The sequence below is a fragment of the Phyllobates terribilis genome, unplaced genomic scaffold, assembly GCF_046119375.1.
Source record: "Phyllobates terribilis strain yellow unplaced genomic scaffold, ASM4611937v1 Scaffold_1__5_contigs__length_1240528914, whole genome shotgun sequence".
In the NCBI taxonomy this organism is placed as follows: Eukaryota; Metazoa; Chordata; class Amphibia; order Anura; family Dendrobatidae; genus Phyllobates; species Phyllobates terribilis.
Window position 1 is genome coordinate 979,166,271 of NW_027362761.1, and position 17,358 is coordinate 979,183,628.

A 17,358-nucleotide genomic window follows, 5' to 3' on the forward strand; every position below is an offset into this window, starting at 1 on the left:
AACGAGGAGGTGCAGAAAGCCGGGGTCCTGGGTTGGATGCCGTGGTACTGGTGGGCAGCGGTGCTGCCGGAGCGGGTGTTGCTCGACTAGGGGCGGACACAAGTGGTACGGACAGCGTGTCCAGGCGAGTGTTGACAGACCACAGGTAGGTCAGGATGGTTTCCTGTTGGGATCTCTGACGAGACACCTCCTGGTATAGGTCAGCAAGCGAAGGAACCTGGGGGCCACCGGGTTCCATGGCCCGAGCAAACTGTTACGGGTCTGGGGGGTGGAACCTCTGTGCCAAGGTGCAAGGAGGGACCCAGAGGGGCTTAACTAAGTATCAACTCAGACCGACCCTTGTCGTACGGCGGCTAACGACTCCGTGACCAGGGAGGGACCGAGCAGAGGGACCTGGTGCTACTCTGGGGACGACCTTGTAAGAGAGCAGGTGGCTCCCACGGGTCAGCAGACTGGGACTGACCGGTATAGCGGATGGGCACAACAGCCAGGCAGAAGTCTCCGGGTTAGCTGACAGGTGGTCACGGCACGTGACGGCAGAGCAGGCTGAAGTCTCTAGGTTAGCAGATAGGTGGTCACGGCAAGTGGCAGCAGAGCAGGCTGAAGTCTCTAGGATAGCAGACAGGTGGTCACGGCAAGTGACGGCCGAGCCTCCAGGTAGGCTAGCAGGTAACAAGCAGGTAACAGGCGAGTGCTCCCAAGTGAGCGGGCTAGCGGGCACGGCAGGTAACAGCCAGGAAACAGGCGGATGCTCCCAGGTGAGCGGGCTAGCAGGCACGGCAGGTAGCAGGCAGGTAACTGGCAGGTGCTTCCTGGTAAGCAGGCGGACTTGCCCATAGACAGACTGGCGGGTTGAACGGAAGACAGACTGTCGGGCTGAAGAGTAGTCAGGCTGGCGGACTGAAACACTAGTCAGGCTGGCAACTGGACCTGAGGGCTGAAGCAGAGGTGAGTATACTGTGCAACAACTATTGCTCGGGCACCTCCATTTTGGAGGAGGTGCCTTATATATGTGAGGACCCCCGGCTATTGGCCGGGGACTCCTTAGGACGGCGCGCACGGCCCCTTTAAGAGAGAGGAAGCGTGCGCCCTAAGCACAGTGCCCGGGAAGCTGCGCGCGCTGGCCGCAGCAGGAAGAGGAGCGCAGGAGGACGCCGCGCGGGGAGCGGGGAGGTGAGAAGGACAGCGTCTCTGCCTGGCAGGGGGCAGAGACGCCGATGCTACACTCGGTCTGGCAAGGAGAGGGATGTACCATCCTCAGGAGAGTGAACTAAGTCCTGAGGCTCCAGAGTTTGTACCAAGGAGTACAGATGAAGTTCAATTCAGATCTGATGATTGAATACCGGTCACTGAAGAGACCGATCGACACTTAGGAGTAGCAGAATTACCAGACCAGGTGGAAACGGACGATTCAAGAGAAGTACAGGAACTTACAGAGGCAGTTCCAAGATCATTTGAGGAAGTACGAGAAATGAGTGCGGCAGAAGAAACTCCTGCAACTGAGGAACCCGTGGTATCTGTGGAACAACCTACCAGGAGGATGTCGACTCGAGAAGTGAGGAGGCCTGTGATGCTGACGTATGAGACACTTGGTGAACCGAGCCAAGTGCCAAGGACTGTCTATTGGAAAAAGGTATCTCTGCCTACGGACCAGGTAAGCTCATTTGAGTGGTATTCACCAACGAGAGACAGTATGAGTATGGACAATGTTACCTGGTGGAAAGACTTATTTTGGCCTAGTGAGAGAGAGAGCTGGTTGAAGACATATGAAAAGCTACAGCGGAAGAGATGCTGATTGTTTTAATTGTGTATTTCCTACAGGAGTTCTACAAGCAAAAGGTCATAAGAATAGGTTGTTATTGATTTTTGTAAATGTTATGCCAATTTGACAATGCCAATTTGTATATAAAGTTATTCAACTTTTACCACAGTCTCAGAATTGGTCAGATTGACCAATTAAGACGAATGTCGAGGACAACATTCAAAAAGGAGGGAAGAGTGTGACATGCAGAAGTAGTGCTGTTGCTTCCAAAGCATCTAGCAACTGTTACAAATAACACAAGCACAGGAGACAGGAAGTGTTGTGCTTCAGAAGCATCCAGCAACTAGAGGGGTTAACACAGTCACAGGAGACAGGGAATGTTTTAGCAGAGCCCCAGGGGGATTGTGTGGAACTTGTTATTGTAGTCTGGCTGAAGCCAAAGAGAAAGGTGGTATGTTATCTGGATCTGACAGAAGGCAACTGAACAGGATTCAGATCAGGAGAGAAACTAAGCACAGGTCAGATAAACTCCCTGAGCTAACAATGCAAAGTATTAATGGGCAGAAAGATACGAACTGGAAGGAATCGTGTCACAGGGATCATCTCCCTCATCAAACCCTCCCCCCCTCCATCTCCATGCAGGATAAAGAATGCTGTGTACCAGTGAGTCCTTGTGAAGGAAAAGCCTACTGTTTATGCATAGAAATGTGGTGTCAAGAGATCTAATCTGTGCTGAAATATGCTACTGAAGAGATTGACGTTACTGTGCCTGCTTTATGAGACTGTACTGTAATGAAGATTGTTGCTGTAATTATTATTATTATTTATTATTATAGCGCCATTTATTCCATGGCGCTTTACATGTGATAGGGATATACATAACAAAAGCATTTACATAATCTTAACAAAACGAGTCAGCGACTGGTACAGGAGGAGCGAGGACCCTGCCCGCGAGGGCTCACAGTCTACAAGGGATGGGTGAGGATACAGTAGGTGAGGGTAGAGCTGGTCGTGCAGCGGTATGGTGGAGCGGTGGTAACTGCAGGTTGTAGGCTTGTCGGAAGAGGTGGGTCTTCAGGTTCCTTTTGAAGGTTTCCACGGTCGGCGAGAGTCTGACATGTTGGGGTAGAGAGTTCCAGAGTAGGGGGGAAGCACGGGAGAAATCTTGTATACGATTGTGGGAGGAGGAGATAAGAAGGGAGTAGAGCAGGAGATCTTGTGAGGATCGGAGGTTGCGTGCAGGTAAGTACCGGGACACTAGGTCACAGATGTATGGGGGAGACAGGTTGTGGATGGCTTCGTATGCCATGGTTAGAGTTTTGAACTGAATTCTCTGGGCAATAGGGAGCCAGTGAAGGGATTGACAGAGAGGAGAGGCCGGGGAATAGCGGGGGGACAGGTGGATTAGTCGAGCAGCAGAGTTTAGGATAGATTGGAGAGGTGCAAGAGTGTTGGAAGGGATGCCACGGAGCAGGAGGTTGCAGTAGTCGAGGCGGGATATGATGAGGGCATGCACTAGTGTTTTTGCAGAGTCTTTGCTGAGGAATGCACGGATCCGGGAGATGTTTTTGAGTTGGAGTCGGCAGGAGGTGGAAAGGGCTTGAATATGTGGCTTGAAGGAGAGATCAGAGTCCAGGGTTACCCCAAGGCACCGAGCTTGTGGGACTGGGGAGAGTGAACAGCCATTGACGTTGATGGATAGGTCGGATGGGGGATGTGAATGAGAGGGTGGAAAGATGATGAACTCTGTTTTATCCATGTTGAGTTTTAGAAACCTGTCGGAGAAGAAGGATGAGATGGCGGACAGACATTGTGGGATTCTGGTTAGTAGGGAGGAGATATCGGGTCCAGAGAGGTAGATCTGTGTGTCGTCAGCATAGAGGTGATACTGAAAGCCGTGAGACTCTATGAGCTGTCCCAGGCCGAAGGTGTAGATGGAGAAGAGCAGAGGTCCTAGAACTGAACCTTGGGGGACACCGACAGATAGGGGGCGAGATGAGGAGGTGGTGCGTGAGTGGGAGACGCTGAATGTCCTGTCTGTTAAGTATGAGGAGATCCAAGATAGAGCCAAGTCCGTGATGCCAAGAGATGAGAGAATCTGGAGTAAGAGGGAATGGTCCACTGTGTCAAAGGCAGATGACAGGTCCAGAAGGAGGAGGATGGAGTAGTGTCACTTGGATTTGGCATTTAGTAGGTCGCTGGTGACTTTGGTCAGGGCAGTTTCAGTCGAGTGATGCGGTCGGAAGCCAGATTGTAGACGGTCGAAGAGGGAGCAGGAGGAGAGGTGGGAGGACAGTTCAAGGTGGACATGTTGTTCTAGAAGTTTTGAGGCAAAGGGGAGGAGTGATATGGGGCGGTAGCTGGTCAGAGAGGAAGGGTCAAGGGAGGGCTTTTTGAGGATGGGTGTGATTGCGGCATGTTTGAAACATGAGGGGAAGACTCCGGTTGTTAGTGATAGATTGAAGAGGTGGGTTAGGGTTGGGATGAAGACTGAGGTGAGGTTAGTGATGAGGTGGGATGGGATTGGGTCAAGTTCGCAGGTGGTGAGGTGTGATTTGGAGAGTAAAGAGGAGACTTGACCTTCTGTAATGGTGGAGAAGTGGGGTTTGGAGGAGGAGGGTTGAGTAGATATGAGGAGGGGTTGTGTGGACTTTAGGCCAAAGTTTTGTCTGATGGTGTCAATCTTCTGTTTGAAGAATGAGGCAAAGTCGTCGGCTGAGATGAGAGAAGAGGGAGGAGGTGCTGGGGGACGAAGGAGAGAGTTGAAAGTGTTAAATAGCTGTTTAGGGTTGTGAGATAGGGAGGATATGAGAGATGAGAAGTAGGTTTGTTTTGCTGTAGTGAGTGCGGACTTGAAATTAGTGAGGGATTGCTTGAATGCGATGAAGTGCTCGATGGAGTGAGACCTTTTCCATCTCCGCTCCGCAACCCTGGAGGCCCGGCGCAGTTCTTTGGTAAGTTTAGTGTGCCAGGGTTGCCTGTTGAATGTGCGAGGTGTGGTGTGTGTGAGAGGGGCGATCGAGTCTAGAGCTGCAGCTATTGTGGTGTTATATGAAGCAGCAGCAACGTCTGCATCGTGCAAGGAATTTATGTCTGTGAGAGGAAGGAGGGATTCAGAGAGAGAGTGTAGGTCAAGGTGTTTGAGATTTCTGCGAGGGTGTGTGAGTTTGTGGAGTGGGGATTGTGCCCCCGGAGAGGAGAGGGTAGAGAATGTGAGGAGGTTATGGTCAGAGAGAGGGAGTGGTGAGTTAGAGAGGTTAGATAGGGAACAGAGGCGGGTGAAGATGAGGTCCAGTGTGTGGCCATCTTTGTGGGTGGGTGTGGAAGACCATTGAGTGAGTCCAAAGGAGGAAGTGAGGGATAGGAGCTTAGAGACAGACGAGTGGGGAGTGTCAATGGGGATGTTGAAGTCACCCATTATGATAGTGGGGATGTCAGTGGAAAGGAAGTGAAGCAGCCAGGTAGTGAAATGGTCTAAGAAGGTGGTGGCTTGCCCTGGGGGTCGGTAAACGATGGCCAGTTGGAGGTTGGAGGGGGAATAGATGCGCACACAGTGCACCTCAAAAGAGGGGAGTGTAACGGAGGGTGGCAGTGGGATTTTGGTGAAAGCGCAGAGTTCTGATAGGAGGAAACCTACGCCTCCACCATGTTTGCCATTGGGGCGGGGGGTGTGGGAAAGGTGGAATCCGGCATATGAAAGGGCAGCTGGAGAGGCTGTGTCAGAGGGGGTGAGCCAGGTTTCGGTGATGGCGAGGAAGGAGAGTTTGTTTGTAATGAAAAGATCGTGGATGAAGGAAAGTTTGTTGCAGACAGAGCGAGCGTTCCATAGAGCTCCTGTTAGTATAGCTGAGGAGGTGGGTATTAGTTGGATGGGTATGAGGTTAGAAGGGTTGCGACAGTTATATCCCTGAATTGCACTGGCCGTGCTTCAGATTAAATCCCACTGTTAAACTCTTGAAAAAGACTCTTGTCAGATGTGTCTGGTCCTTCATTCAATTCATGAAACCCGTCTCGCCCTATCTGAACCTAGCGGCTTGCATGTTAGAAGATGTATAATCTGGCCTAGGCCACTTTAATCCCGGGTATATTCTGGGCGGGGGGTTAATCTGGCCTGTTACACCGGGTCTATGAAGTAATAAACCGACATGGATATTTAAATGAAAACGCTTCCTGTTTGCCTCCCAACCCACCCAACTGAGTAGAAACCCCACAACACGTAATTTACAATATACAGTGGACACGGAAAGTAATCAGACCCCTTTAAATTTTTTACTCTTAGTTTCAATGCAGCTATTTGGTAAATTCTAAAAAGTTCATTTTTTTCTCATTAAAGTACACTCTGCACCCCATCTTGACTGAAAAAAAACAGAAATGTAGAAATTTTTGCAAATTTATTAAATTTTTCCATGACTTATCTCTTTACGACCGTGCGCTGTTTGCGGACGCGCAGTCTCACATCTCTATCCAGAGCCATATGCTTGCACATGCGCACTGCTGCATTGCCCATTAGACTCACTTGGGTCTTTCCAATCATAGCGGTTCGCACACGTGCAGTACCATAGTAACACATCATCACACAGCTGATCTCTTTTTACAATTTCACTTCCTCTATTTAAATGCGGCCCGCGGCATTGGGGGTCACACACCGTCATAAGACCTTTCACTATGTCTCCATAAACATAGGCTTACTTCTCATATATTTGGAGTGATATAAGTTTCTTTAATATACTTACTCCTTTATCCACTTTATTTTCATACATTATCTTTCATATATTATCTTTTGATACCTGTGGCCCGTTTGACCCATATCAATTGCGTATTTTGCTAAATGTTCTTTAAAAGATGTCATACATATTTAGCCATTTGTTATTCATGCTATTCATTCTCTTTTTGTTTAGTGAATAAACTTGACAATGGAGTACTGCTATGCCAGATCAATTGATATGAAATACTTTGTGTGCCTAGATATTATGTCGACTTATTTGTTGTTTTTCTCTTTCCTAGACAACTATAATTATTTTTATGTAACATCATCATGTTTTGTTTGGATGAATTTCATAGTTTCTATTTTACATTTGTATAGATAACCTTGATAAATGCTGAGGCCGAAAAGTTGGGTTAATACTAGTGATGACTGAACGTGCTTGCCACTGCTCGATACTCGCCCAAGCATCACTGTGCTCGACAAGCTCGGCGAGTATTTCCGGGTTGCTTGGGCGGTGACTCGGGTCCCCTCCCTGCTTGTTTGGCGCTCTTTAGAGAGCCAATGAACATGCAGGGATTGCCTGCCATGCACTGTAATACTGTAGCCATGTTGGTTGTGAGCATTAAAGTGATTGGCTGGCCGCACAGCGTCATCAGATCTATATAAGACCTGGCGCCGCTATGCCCATCACAGTCTACACCGGAACCAGGCAGAGTAGGGAGAGCTGCTGCTGAGTCAGGGAGAGATTTGCTTGTTTATAGTTACAGCTCATCAAGAGAATGCCAAGAGTGTGCAAAGCAGTCATCAAAGCAAAAGGTGGCTACTTTGAAGTACCTAGAATATAAGACATATTTTCAGTTGTTTCACACTTTTTTGTTAAGTATATAATTCCACATGTGTTAATTCATAGTTTTGATGCCTTCAGTGTGAATGTACAATTTTCATAGTCATGAAAATACAGAAAAATCTTTAAATGAGAAGGTGTGTCCAAAGTTTTGGTCTGTACTGTATTTATATATCCATCTGAACTAACAGTCCTTCTGAGGACTAACCACAGACACGTGGACAAGTGCTTGTGGGCAAGAACGGTACATCTTGCTGGGTTAATATAGTGGAAGCCGGGACCCAGTCGGACCTTGGGACGGAACACGTCCTCCTGATGCCGGGGATTGCGGGCCCTGGGTCAATCAGGGTTGCCCCCACATTCAACAGCTACTGCAACTCTTCCTCCTCCTCCTCTTCAGCCTCCATCTCCAAAATGACCACATCAGTCGCAAGCTGAAAGCACTGCAGCACTTCCTCGGCCAAACGGCAACAGGCTATGCTGAAGCTAATATGCTTAAGTGACAAACCGCACAACGCTAAAGAGCTATGGACAGCTCTGAAAGAGCAGGCAGATCTGTGGCTGACACCGCTGACCCTACAGCCAGGCATGGTCGTGTGTGACAATGGTCGGAACCTGATGGCGGCGCCGAGGTGAGGCGAGCTCACACACGTACCATAAAAACCTATAACCCGACCATGTAATATATGGTCCGTAATCCCTATAAAGTCGACACAACCAAAAAGAAAGTAATGAAGGAAAATAGTAAATTCTAATAATTAATCACCATATACTAAAATACCTCCAAGACAATAAAAGAGGGATTTAGCCATATAAATATTCTTTATTGACAGAAAAAATATATAATTTATTCACAAAAAACACTCAAATATTAAAGATTTAGGGATGAACATTTGTGGGGGGAACATAGAGGAAATATGGGAGTCTCAGCTAATAAAATCATAGAGAGATACTTCCCACAATTGCATAAGCAGATAGTATGGATACAGGATATAGATGTACCACAGCTGTCTGTTGTCCAATTGGACAGGTTAATTGCTTTTAACTCTGGGCTGTGGATACAATATACAAGCATGCGCACTGCACTGTCAGTTCAATCAAGTGTGCTAGTGATATAAAAATTAACCATTACCTCGACGCGCGTTTCGTCGGAAGCGGCTTCGTCAGGAGGCGTCACACACGTACCATGCCTGACCCATGTGCTCAACCTAGTGGTTCAGCGGTTTCTCAAAACCTACACTGATCTGCTTGCGCTGTTTGTCAAAGTACGCAGCATTTTTTAAACTGAGGCCCTCCTCTATGTCTCTTCAAAGGGTTATTGGGGTTTTTCCAAATTTTGGCCAGCACTTATAGGACAGCATAGGAGACCCGCTCCTTAACCCCTTTCCGACCAGGTCAGTAATAGTACACACCTGGTCAGAAAGGCCGGTTCAGCGGGGCCTCCGGTGGTCAGCCCGCACTGAACCGAGCACATGTCAGCTGATTCTTACAGCTGACATGTGCCCGCAACAGCCGCGGGTGGAATCACGATCCACCCGCGGCTGTTAACATGTTAAATACCGCTGTCAATCTCTGACAGCGGCATTTAACTCGCGCTTCCTAAGCCCCGCCCATCGGTGACCCCGTCACGTGATCGCGGGTCATCGATGGGTGGGCATGACAACCCAGGGTCTGCAGCAGACGCGTGTGGTTGTCATGTCTCAATTGCTATGAGCGCCACCTAGTGGTCGGCGCTCATAGCACAGGAGCATTTCTGCTGCATACAAGCTATCTGCTCATCGCCTGTATGCAGTAGAAGCAATCAGACAACTACTGCTTCTAGTCTCCTATGGAGACTATTGAAGCATGCAGTAAGTGTAAAAAAAATGTTTTTAAAAATATTAAAAAAATATAAAAGTTTAAATCATCCCCCTTTCGCCCCATTCAAAATAAAATAATTAAAAAAAAACAACACATACACATATTTGGTATCGTCGCGTTCAGAATCGCCCGATCTATCAATATAAAAGAAGAATTAATCCGATCAGTAAGCGGCGAAACGAGAAAAAAAATCTAAACACCAGATTTACGTTTTTTTGGTTGCTGCAACATTGCAATAAAATGCAATAACGGGCGATCAAAACATCAGATCTACCCCAAAATAGTATCAATAAAAACATCAGCCTGGCGCGCAAAAAATAAGCCTTCACCTGGCCCCAGATCCTGAAAAATGGAGACACTATGGGTCTTGGAAAATGGCATCATTTTTTTTTTTTTAGCAAACTTGGATTTTTCACCACTTAAATAAAAAAGAACCTATACATGTTTGGTGTCTACGAACTCGTAATGACCTGGAGAATAATGATGGCAGGTCAGTTTTAGCAATTAGTGAACGTGGTAAAAAAAGGACCCAAAATACAACTGTGGAATTGCATTTTTTTTGCAAATTCACCACACTTGGAATTTTTTTCCCGTTTTCCAGCACATGATATGGTAAAACCAGTGATGGAGTTTCAAAGTACAACTCGTCCCGCAAAAAATAACTCCTCACACGGCCATATTGAACGAAAATTTAAAAAGTTCTGGCTCTGGGAAGAAGGGGAGCAAAAAATGAAAACACAAAAACAGAAAGACTTATGGTCGTTAAGGGGTTAATAATGGAAACAACAAAGCATATGCTGATGGCCCTGTAACAATAGTGAGGACCGACTGCTGGCCCTTTAACAATAGTAAGGGTCGCCTGATGGCCCTTTAAAAATAGGCCTTGTGACTTTCAGAGTCCCTCCTTCATAAATGAAACAGGATGTGTCTGATCATATCTCACACACCACATGGGCAGATAAGGTATTAAAATGTTAAAATGAAAGTAAAATGGTGAATGTATTTTTCACCGTTGAAAGCTATGCAAAAGTGCAAAAACGCATCAAAAACACTACGTGTCAACATAGCCCAAGGTGTGAAGGAGCATTTTTGTGTGTGTGTGTGTTTTTTTGCCTTATATACAAGTTATTACCCTGGAAAGAATGCTCCTTAACGTTTTTTTCCAGGAAAATCCATTTTGGCTTAATTTTTGTATGTTTTATTGTGAGTCCGTAAAAGTGGCGTAATACTCTGACAACATTGTTCACAGCAATGATTCTTCCAGGGGTCTTCCACCAGGCTGTTCCCATGTCATTTGAGCACTGTTTACATTGATTTGACCAATTTTTAGGGCCCCCTAAAGACCTCCGCCGGAAAAATGCTCGAGTTTCCCATTGACTTACATTGGGATCGTTGCTCGGGTCGAGCACCCGAGCATTGCGATTTGCTCAACCCGAGCAATGAGCACCCGAACACTTTAGCATCACTAATGCTGGGATACTCAAATGGGACACCATCATGGGACAGTGGCTGCGATCACTGCCACAGCCTCTGCACACTCTCTGAAGGAAGCGTCATCGGTGACATCCATTTCAGGGGCCGGGCTAGTCCCTGCTCTACTAAGCATGTGTCAATTGTCAATTCTGACATATGCTCAGTACGAGCTCCGTTGTCAGGTTATCCAGGATTACTTCACTTTTTACCAAGGGCCTAAGAACTAACAGGCAAATAAGTAGTTGTTAACTATCTGCCTGTTGTGCCCGGCGCCGATCTCTGCTGGCACAGAGCAGACGGAGATTCAGCGGCTCCCGCTGACGTCATGTCGACAGAGCAGCGACTTCTCTTGCGCTCTGCTCCGATGATTGACCATAGAATACTTTCTTACATTTAACCTGCCTTCCGTTATTGTGAAATTTATGCAATCTATCTGCTGAGTCCCTAAGTAATATCTATTGTATGATTGCTGGTTTATTATTGGTCAATTATATAGCTAGTAATATTGTGTTGAATTATCTGTGTGGTTTTAATATAATTTAATAAAGTTATAGTTTTTAGTGGGGGATATTCTTCTTTAGTTATTTTGTTTTGGCCCCCTAATGTCATAAGCAAATAGTTTTTTGGCAGTTTTGGTACAATCTCAGACAATAGCATTTAAATAACATGATCACCCTTGCCCATGAATAGGGCAGTATGTATCGGGTGTCAGGTTCTCTTTAATTATAATCACATATGAACAAGTTCTAATACTATAAATGTTGATACATATTCGGCAATTAATGGATTCAATATAAAATAAATAAAACCTATTTTTTAATTTACTATCTTCTTTTTAGTTATGGGATCTGGCCATACAGAATATTCAAAAAATATGGAATACCCGGTCCAAGACCCCTACCATTTATTGGAACTTTTCTTGATAACAAAGATGTGAGTATAAAGACAAATCATCTGATTGCATACATTATATTAATGCATTCTATTATAAATGTGTTTACTATATACAGCAAATAAAATAATAGACTCTATCATTAGTTTTGCGGGTAGAACTTATTTCAGTGAGCAGCAAAACCTCGGAGAACTATTCTTACTATTACAGTTCCACATTGTTCTTTAGTACAATTTACTTTGCTTCCCTGGTTGTGCAACTACAGGTAAACAAGGTGCATTTCTGAACTGTATCAATATGAAAGACTAAAAGCTTTTTATTACTGGCCAAGGTAAAGCTTCACTGACAAACAGGATTTGTGTAGAACAAATGTGAAGGGTGGTAGTTGTGGTTAGGGGCTGCTGCTGTGCTCCCACACCCTGACTCCCTACAAAGTGAAAATAGTGTTCAGTCTGTCTTATAGTTTGTGTGTACTGAATAACACAATTTTCCTTGAGAGTCTCATCTGCTCTAGAGTTCCAACTTCAGCTGCAGGCAGACAACCAAGCACAGACTCTTGTTCCTTTTTCAACAGAACAACTTTACTGAACTCCTCCAGGTCAATTTTGGTCACAGCACATTGTGATACAGCAGTCACAATTTCCATAGCAGATACAGTACAGCACATGTTCTGTTACTCATCCTGAGCTCTTCCTGCATTCCCTGTTACCTCATGTTCTGTAATGCCTTCCTCTTCCAAAACAGTTTTCATGCTCCCTAACCCACTATTCTGCAGTTTCAGTATCCCACTGAACAAAATGGCGGATGTTCGTATATTGTATGTCCTACCCTTCAGCGTGCTCCTCGTACTTTCTCAGGCTCCAGGCCTAGTCTGCGTCTCCTGTGTCCTCTCTTCTCGCTGCGTGTCTGCTGACCTTCAGCCCCCAAGGGCCTTGAGCTTCTCCACTTCTCTCAGTTATCCCTCCAGCACATGCTTAAACATACCTCCCAACTTTTGAAGAAGAGAAAGAGGGAGTGATTCCCTGGCCACACCCCAGTCCACGCCCATGTACCATTTCTTTCTCCCCTGGCAAGAGGAGTTGTCAGAGGGGCGCTGGTAATGAGGGGCATTCAGCAGACGACCCTCATCCCCATTCCTGGTATGCATGGCTCCCTCATCCCCAATCCTGGTATGCATAGCCCTCTCATCCCCAATCCTGGTATGCATGGCCCCTTCATCCCCAATTCTGGTATGCAGCTGATCTCAGCATCTGAGCAACGCATGACATCACTGCCATGCACCCTCAGATGACGAGGTGATCTGCGGGGATATTCACTCCTCAAATTAAATTAATTAAAATTAAAAGATGAAATGCAGCCTGCTTTATATACCATGGTAGTAAGAAAACCAATTTAGATTATGTGAGGACCTTTCCACTTACTAAATACTTTTCCAGCACTGAACACTAGTGATGAGCGAGTATGTTTTGTTAACCCTTTTGCCGAGTATGCTTGGGCGAGCACCGAGTAGTTACAGCTGCTCGGTGATATGTTTGAATCACTCCTGTGTGGATGATTTGCAACTGTTTGACAGCTTTAATACATGTGACTCGGCGAAAGGGTTAACAAAACATACTTGCTCATCACTACTGAGCACCCATTTTCATCAATCTTATTTTTGTGTTTTGTTAGAAATTAGCTTGCTGTGTTTAGTTAGTGATTTGTTTGCTCATTAGTTCAACCTCAGGTATCAATTCCATTCAGTGACCTTATCTCAGGGACCTTTGGCCATTGTTCTTTCAGCCAATGGACCCCTTATGTAGATGGAAAGAGTGGACGCAGAGGAGCCGTCACCACAGGGAGTCTCACATGCAAACCCAGGTGATGGCTTCCACTTGAGAAAATATCTCCACTAAGACACAATTAGCTGGGGGAGGGAGGGGTGAGCTCTTCTGCCCATTCAGGGGGCTGAGCACAGAGAAGGAGGAGAGAGACATGATTTTAGTCAAGGAGTTGTGTGGAAGCACATTGAAGGAAGAGGATGGAGACTGTGGACTTGGAAGGATGGATGGATAAACATGTTACCATTATGGATTATGTTGTTTGGATTTAAACTGTCTTAAAGGGACTGTTGCTACTGGATACATGTGCTTTCATTGTTTTATCTGCCATCTAGAGGATCGTGGACTGTGGCTATAGACTATACTGGCTGGAGATACAAAATCTGTGGGTCAACCAAAAGTTGGGAGACAGTGAGTATGGCCTTATACAAAGCCAGTGGAACTACTGAACCCAGATTGGGAACTTAAGGACTGAGAGAACTGTATTTTGGCCATTTACCTGGAATTACTTTATTACCATGGCTGTGATTGATAAAATATTGTTGCATCGTTAACCTGCCTAGGTGATTACTTACAACCCACAACCTCAGATCTTTACAAGTGGTGGCAAGCAGGTGAGATCACCTATCTCTGGACAGCATACCAGGGAAAGTCACTGAGAGATGACTTGGTAGAAGAGATGGCTGACTCCATCTACAAGAGGCTTAAGAAGGAGGAGCTGCGAGCCCTTTGCTCTGAGAGAGAACTAGAATGGTTGCCGGAGGACAATCGGGCAACCCTAATGCAACGCTTGGATGATTGAGACCAGGAACAACCACATGAGGAGGTCAGTTCAGACGTGGATGAGACAGCTCAGGGCTGCCATCCAGATGGTGGAGGATTGACTGACTGAGTGGAGGCGGATGCTGGATGCGCTAGGAGAGCGGGCTGCGGAGATAGAGCAGGCATCAGTGTTAAGCAAATATCTGGGTGTGCAGTACCCCAACCCACCCCATCACAGAGGATAGTGGATAACAGGAGAGAGGGGCCCGCATCTTTACGGCACCAGGATATACCCGAGTTCAATGAGGACACCTCGGATATTGATGAACATCTCCGGTTATTTGAGAACCTCTGTCTGCTGCATGAGGTGTCAGTCAGTGACTGGCCCAGATTTTTGAGCGTTGGCCTGACCGGAAAAGCAAGAGTAGCTTTTAGTACCTTGTCTTCTGGGTAAGAGAGATGTTACTATACCATTCGCAGCTCATTACTAGAGAGGTATGCCGTCACGCTGGAAACCTACTGGAGGAAGTTTCAGGAGACTGACAAGCCCGCTGCACACACACATTGGGAGTTTGCCAACAAACTACATACGGCATGAACTCGATGGATAGAAGGACTGAGGGCTCAGGAAGCAGAACATGTAATGGATATAATTATGCTGGAACAATTTAATTATAAAGGTAATTTAAAAGAATGGGTGGCAGATGGAAAACCACTCAGCCTGGATGAGGCTGCAAGATTGGCTGATGATTGGTCTGCTAATCGACCAGGGCAATGTGGAAGTACAGCTCCAGTGAGTCGGGAAAAGGAGCTTACAGAGAGGCCATTGAAACCCATGGACTGGCAAGAGGAGGAACGGCAGGGAGTTCGAACTTCACAAAGAGGGGGAGGTTGCCCAAGCCCCCAAGTACGGCCCGTGTTGGGGTGAGGAGGGTTTAACTGCCATAACTGTGGATGCATTGGACACTTTGCCAGGGAATGCCAGGAACGTTCTAGCCCATATCATCCGCGTCCCCAACCTGTGAACACTGTGCTGCAATGGGGCTGGAGTGCTGAGGGAGAGAGGATCCCACTACCCGACAGGAAGAAGAGGCATATGTGGTACAAGGAGAAGTGTCCCGGACTAGATGGGACACCTCAGAGTCTATTAACCAGCATCTGCAGCCAGTCTGGGTAGAGGCCGTGAAGGCTGTGGGGCTCCGTGACTCCGGAGTCTCAGTCACATTGATAAAAGACCATTTAGTACCGGACCAATGTATTGTCCCCGGCAGCCGTATGTTAGTCAACATAACCGCAGGAGAATCTTTGAACATTTGGAAGGCCCGACTACATTTAGACTGGGGTCACAGTCATGGAATGGTGGATATAGGAGTAGTGCGGCACCTACCAGTATATGTGTTGCTGGGAAACAATCTGGGAGCAAGATTGGTGTGCCACTGGGCCAATGTCGTAACTGGAAGCCAAGGATCGGTTCACACTGCATCAGCCGATAGGGAAAGGAGCAATTTCAACATGTCAGCGGTGAGTGATACACAAAATGCAATGACTGTCACAATGAAGGAATGTCATCTGGGTGAGGTAAATTACATCAAGGAGGAGGCCCAGGCATTTTGGGGCACTGGATCTACCATCACCCTGGTCAGCCCAGATACTGTCCCCCCAGAGCTCCCTCTACCAGGCCGCCAAGTGACCATCCCCCCAGCTGGGGGATAGCAGTCTGGGGTTGGTTGCGTTGAATACACGTTTGGTTCTCGACGGGTACGTGTGGAGTTTCCCAGTACAAACTGGGAATCAGGGGGAGGATATTAAGGACCCCGTGGGAGGGACAGACCCTTGTCCCAGTGAACTAAATACAGAGTCCTGGTCTCAGGGCTTCCCCCATCGGGAAGTTGGCAGGATCTAAAAGATCATATGAGAAAAGCTGGAGATGTCTATTATACTGATGTATACCAGGGTGGAAAGGGGACTGTGGAGTATATTCGCAAGGACGAAATGGAATATGCTTTGAGGAAACTGGATGATACAAAGTTTCATTCACATAAAGGTGAGACCTCTTACATTCATGTCCGTGCTGAAAAAGTGGAGGAAGTGTGTGAGGACCTTGCCACTTACTAAATACTTTTCCAGCACTGAGCACCCATTTTCATCAATCTTATTTTTGTGTTTTGTTAGAAATTAGCTTGCTGTGTTTTGTTAGTGATTTGTTTGCTCATCAATTCAAACTCAGGTATCAATTCCATTCAGTGACCTTATCTCAGGGGCCTTGGGCCATTGTTATTTCAGCCAACAGACCCCTTATGTAGATGGAAAGAGTGAATGCAGAGAAGCCGTTACCACAGGAAGTCTCACATGCAAACCCAGTTGATGGCTTCCACCTGAGAAAATATCTCCACTAAGACACAATTAGCAGGGGGAGGGAGGGGTGAGCTCTTCTGCCCATTCAGGGGGCTGAGCCCAGTGAAGGAGGAGAGAGACATGATTTTAGTCAAGGAGTTGTGTGGAAGAACATTGACAGAAGAGAATGGAGACTGTGGACTCGGAAGGATGGATGGATAAACATGTTACCATTATGGATTATGTTGTTTGAATTTAAACTTTCTTAAAAGGACTGTTGCTACTGGATATATGTGCTTTCGTCGTTTTATCTGCCATCTAGAGGATCGTGGACTGTGGCTACAGACTATACTGGCTGGAGATACGAAATCTGTGGGCCAACCAAAAGTTGTGAGACCGTGAGTATGACCTTATACAAAGCCAGTGGAACTACTGAACCCAGATTGGGAACTTAAGGACTGAGAGAACTGTATTTTGGCCATTTACCTGGATTTGCTTTACTACCATGGCTGTGATTAATAAAATATTGTTGCATCGTTAACCTGCCTAGGCGATTACTTACAACCCACAACCTCAGATCTTTACAGATTATATCATGTGTACCCCTGTGACAACAATATCTGCACCGAAGAATTAATTTCACTAGAGTAGAACTATGGAACTAGTATAATGGGGACCGACAACTCGTCCACTACAGCCAACCCAGCAGATGGAGACCCAACCAGGAGTGTTCACATTTCAAAAAATTAGGGCCTGACACTACCTTTTCCATGGCCATCAGATTGGAGATGGTGGAATTCAATCTTTTAGCTTTGTCATGTGTAGGAGGAAACAGTCTTTTAAGAGACCCCAACTTTGTGACCGAAGGCTGGCTGCTGTGCTGAGAGGGGGAGGAGTACAGTGAAC

The 17,358-nt window shown here is 46.5% G+C and overlaps 1 protein-coding gene across 2 annotated transcripts in view; it reads left to right on the forward strand.

The window, feature by feature from the left end:
- Positions 1–17,358, forward strand: part of LOC141156828 (cytochrome P450 3A8-like) — a 459,870-nt gene that overhangs the window by 257,663 nt on the left and 184,849 nt on the right. For both annotated transcript variants that reach the window (XM_073643251.1, XM_073643242.1), the window contains exon 3: positions 11,484–11,577. In XM_073643251.1, the coding sequence (XP_073499352.1) occupies positions 11,484–11,577 (94 nt within the window). The remainder of the gene's footprint in view (positions 1–11,483; positions 11,578–17,358) is intronic.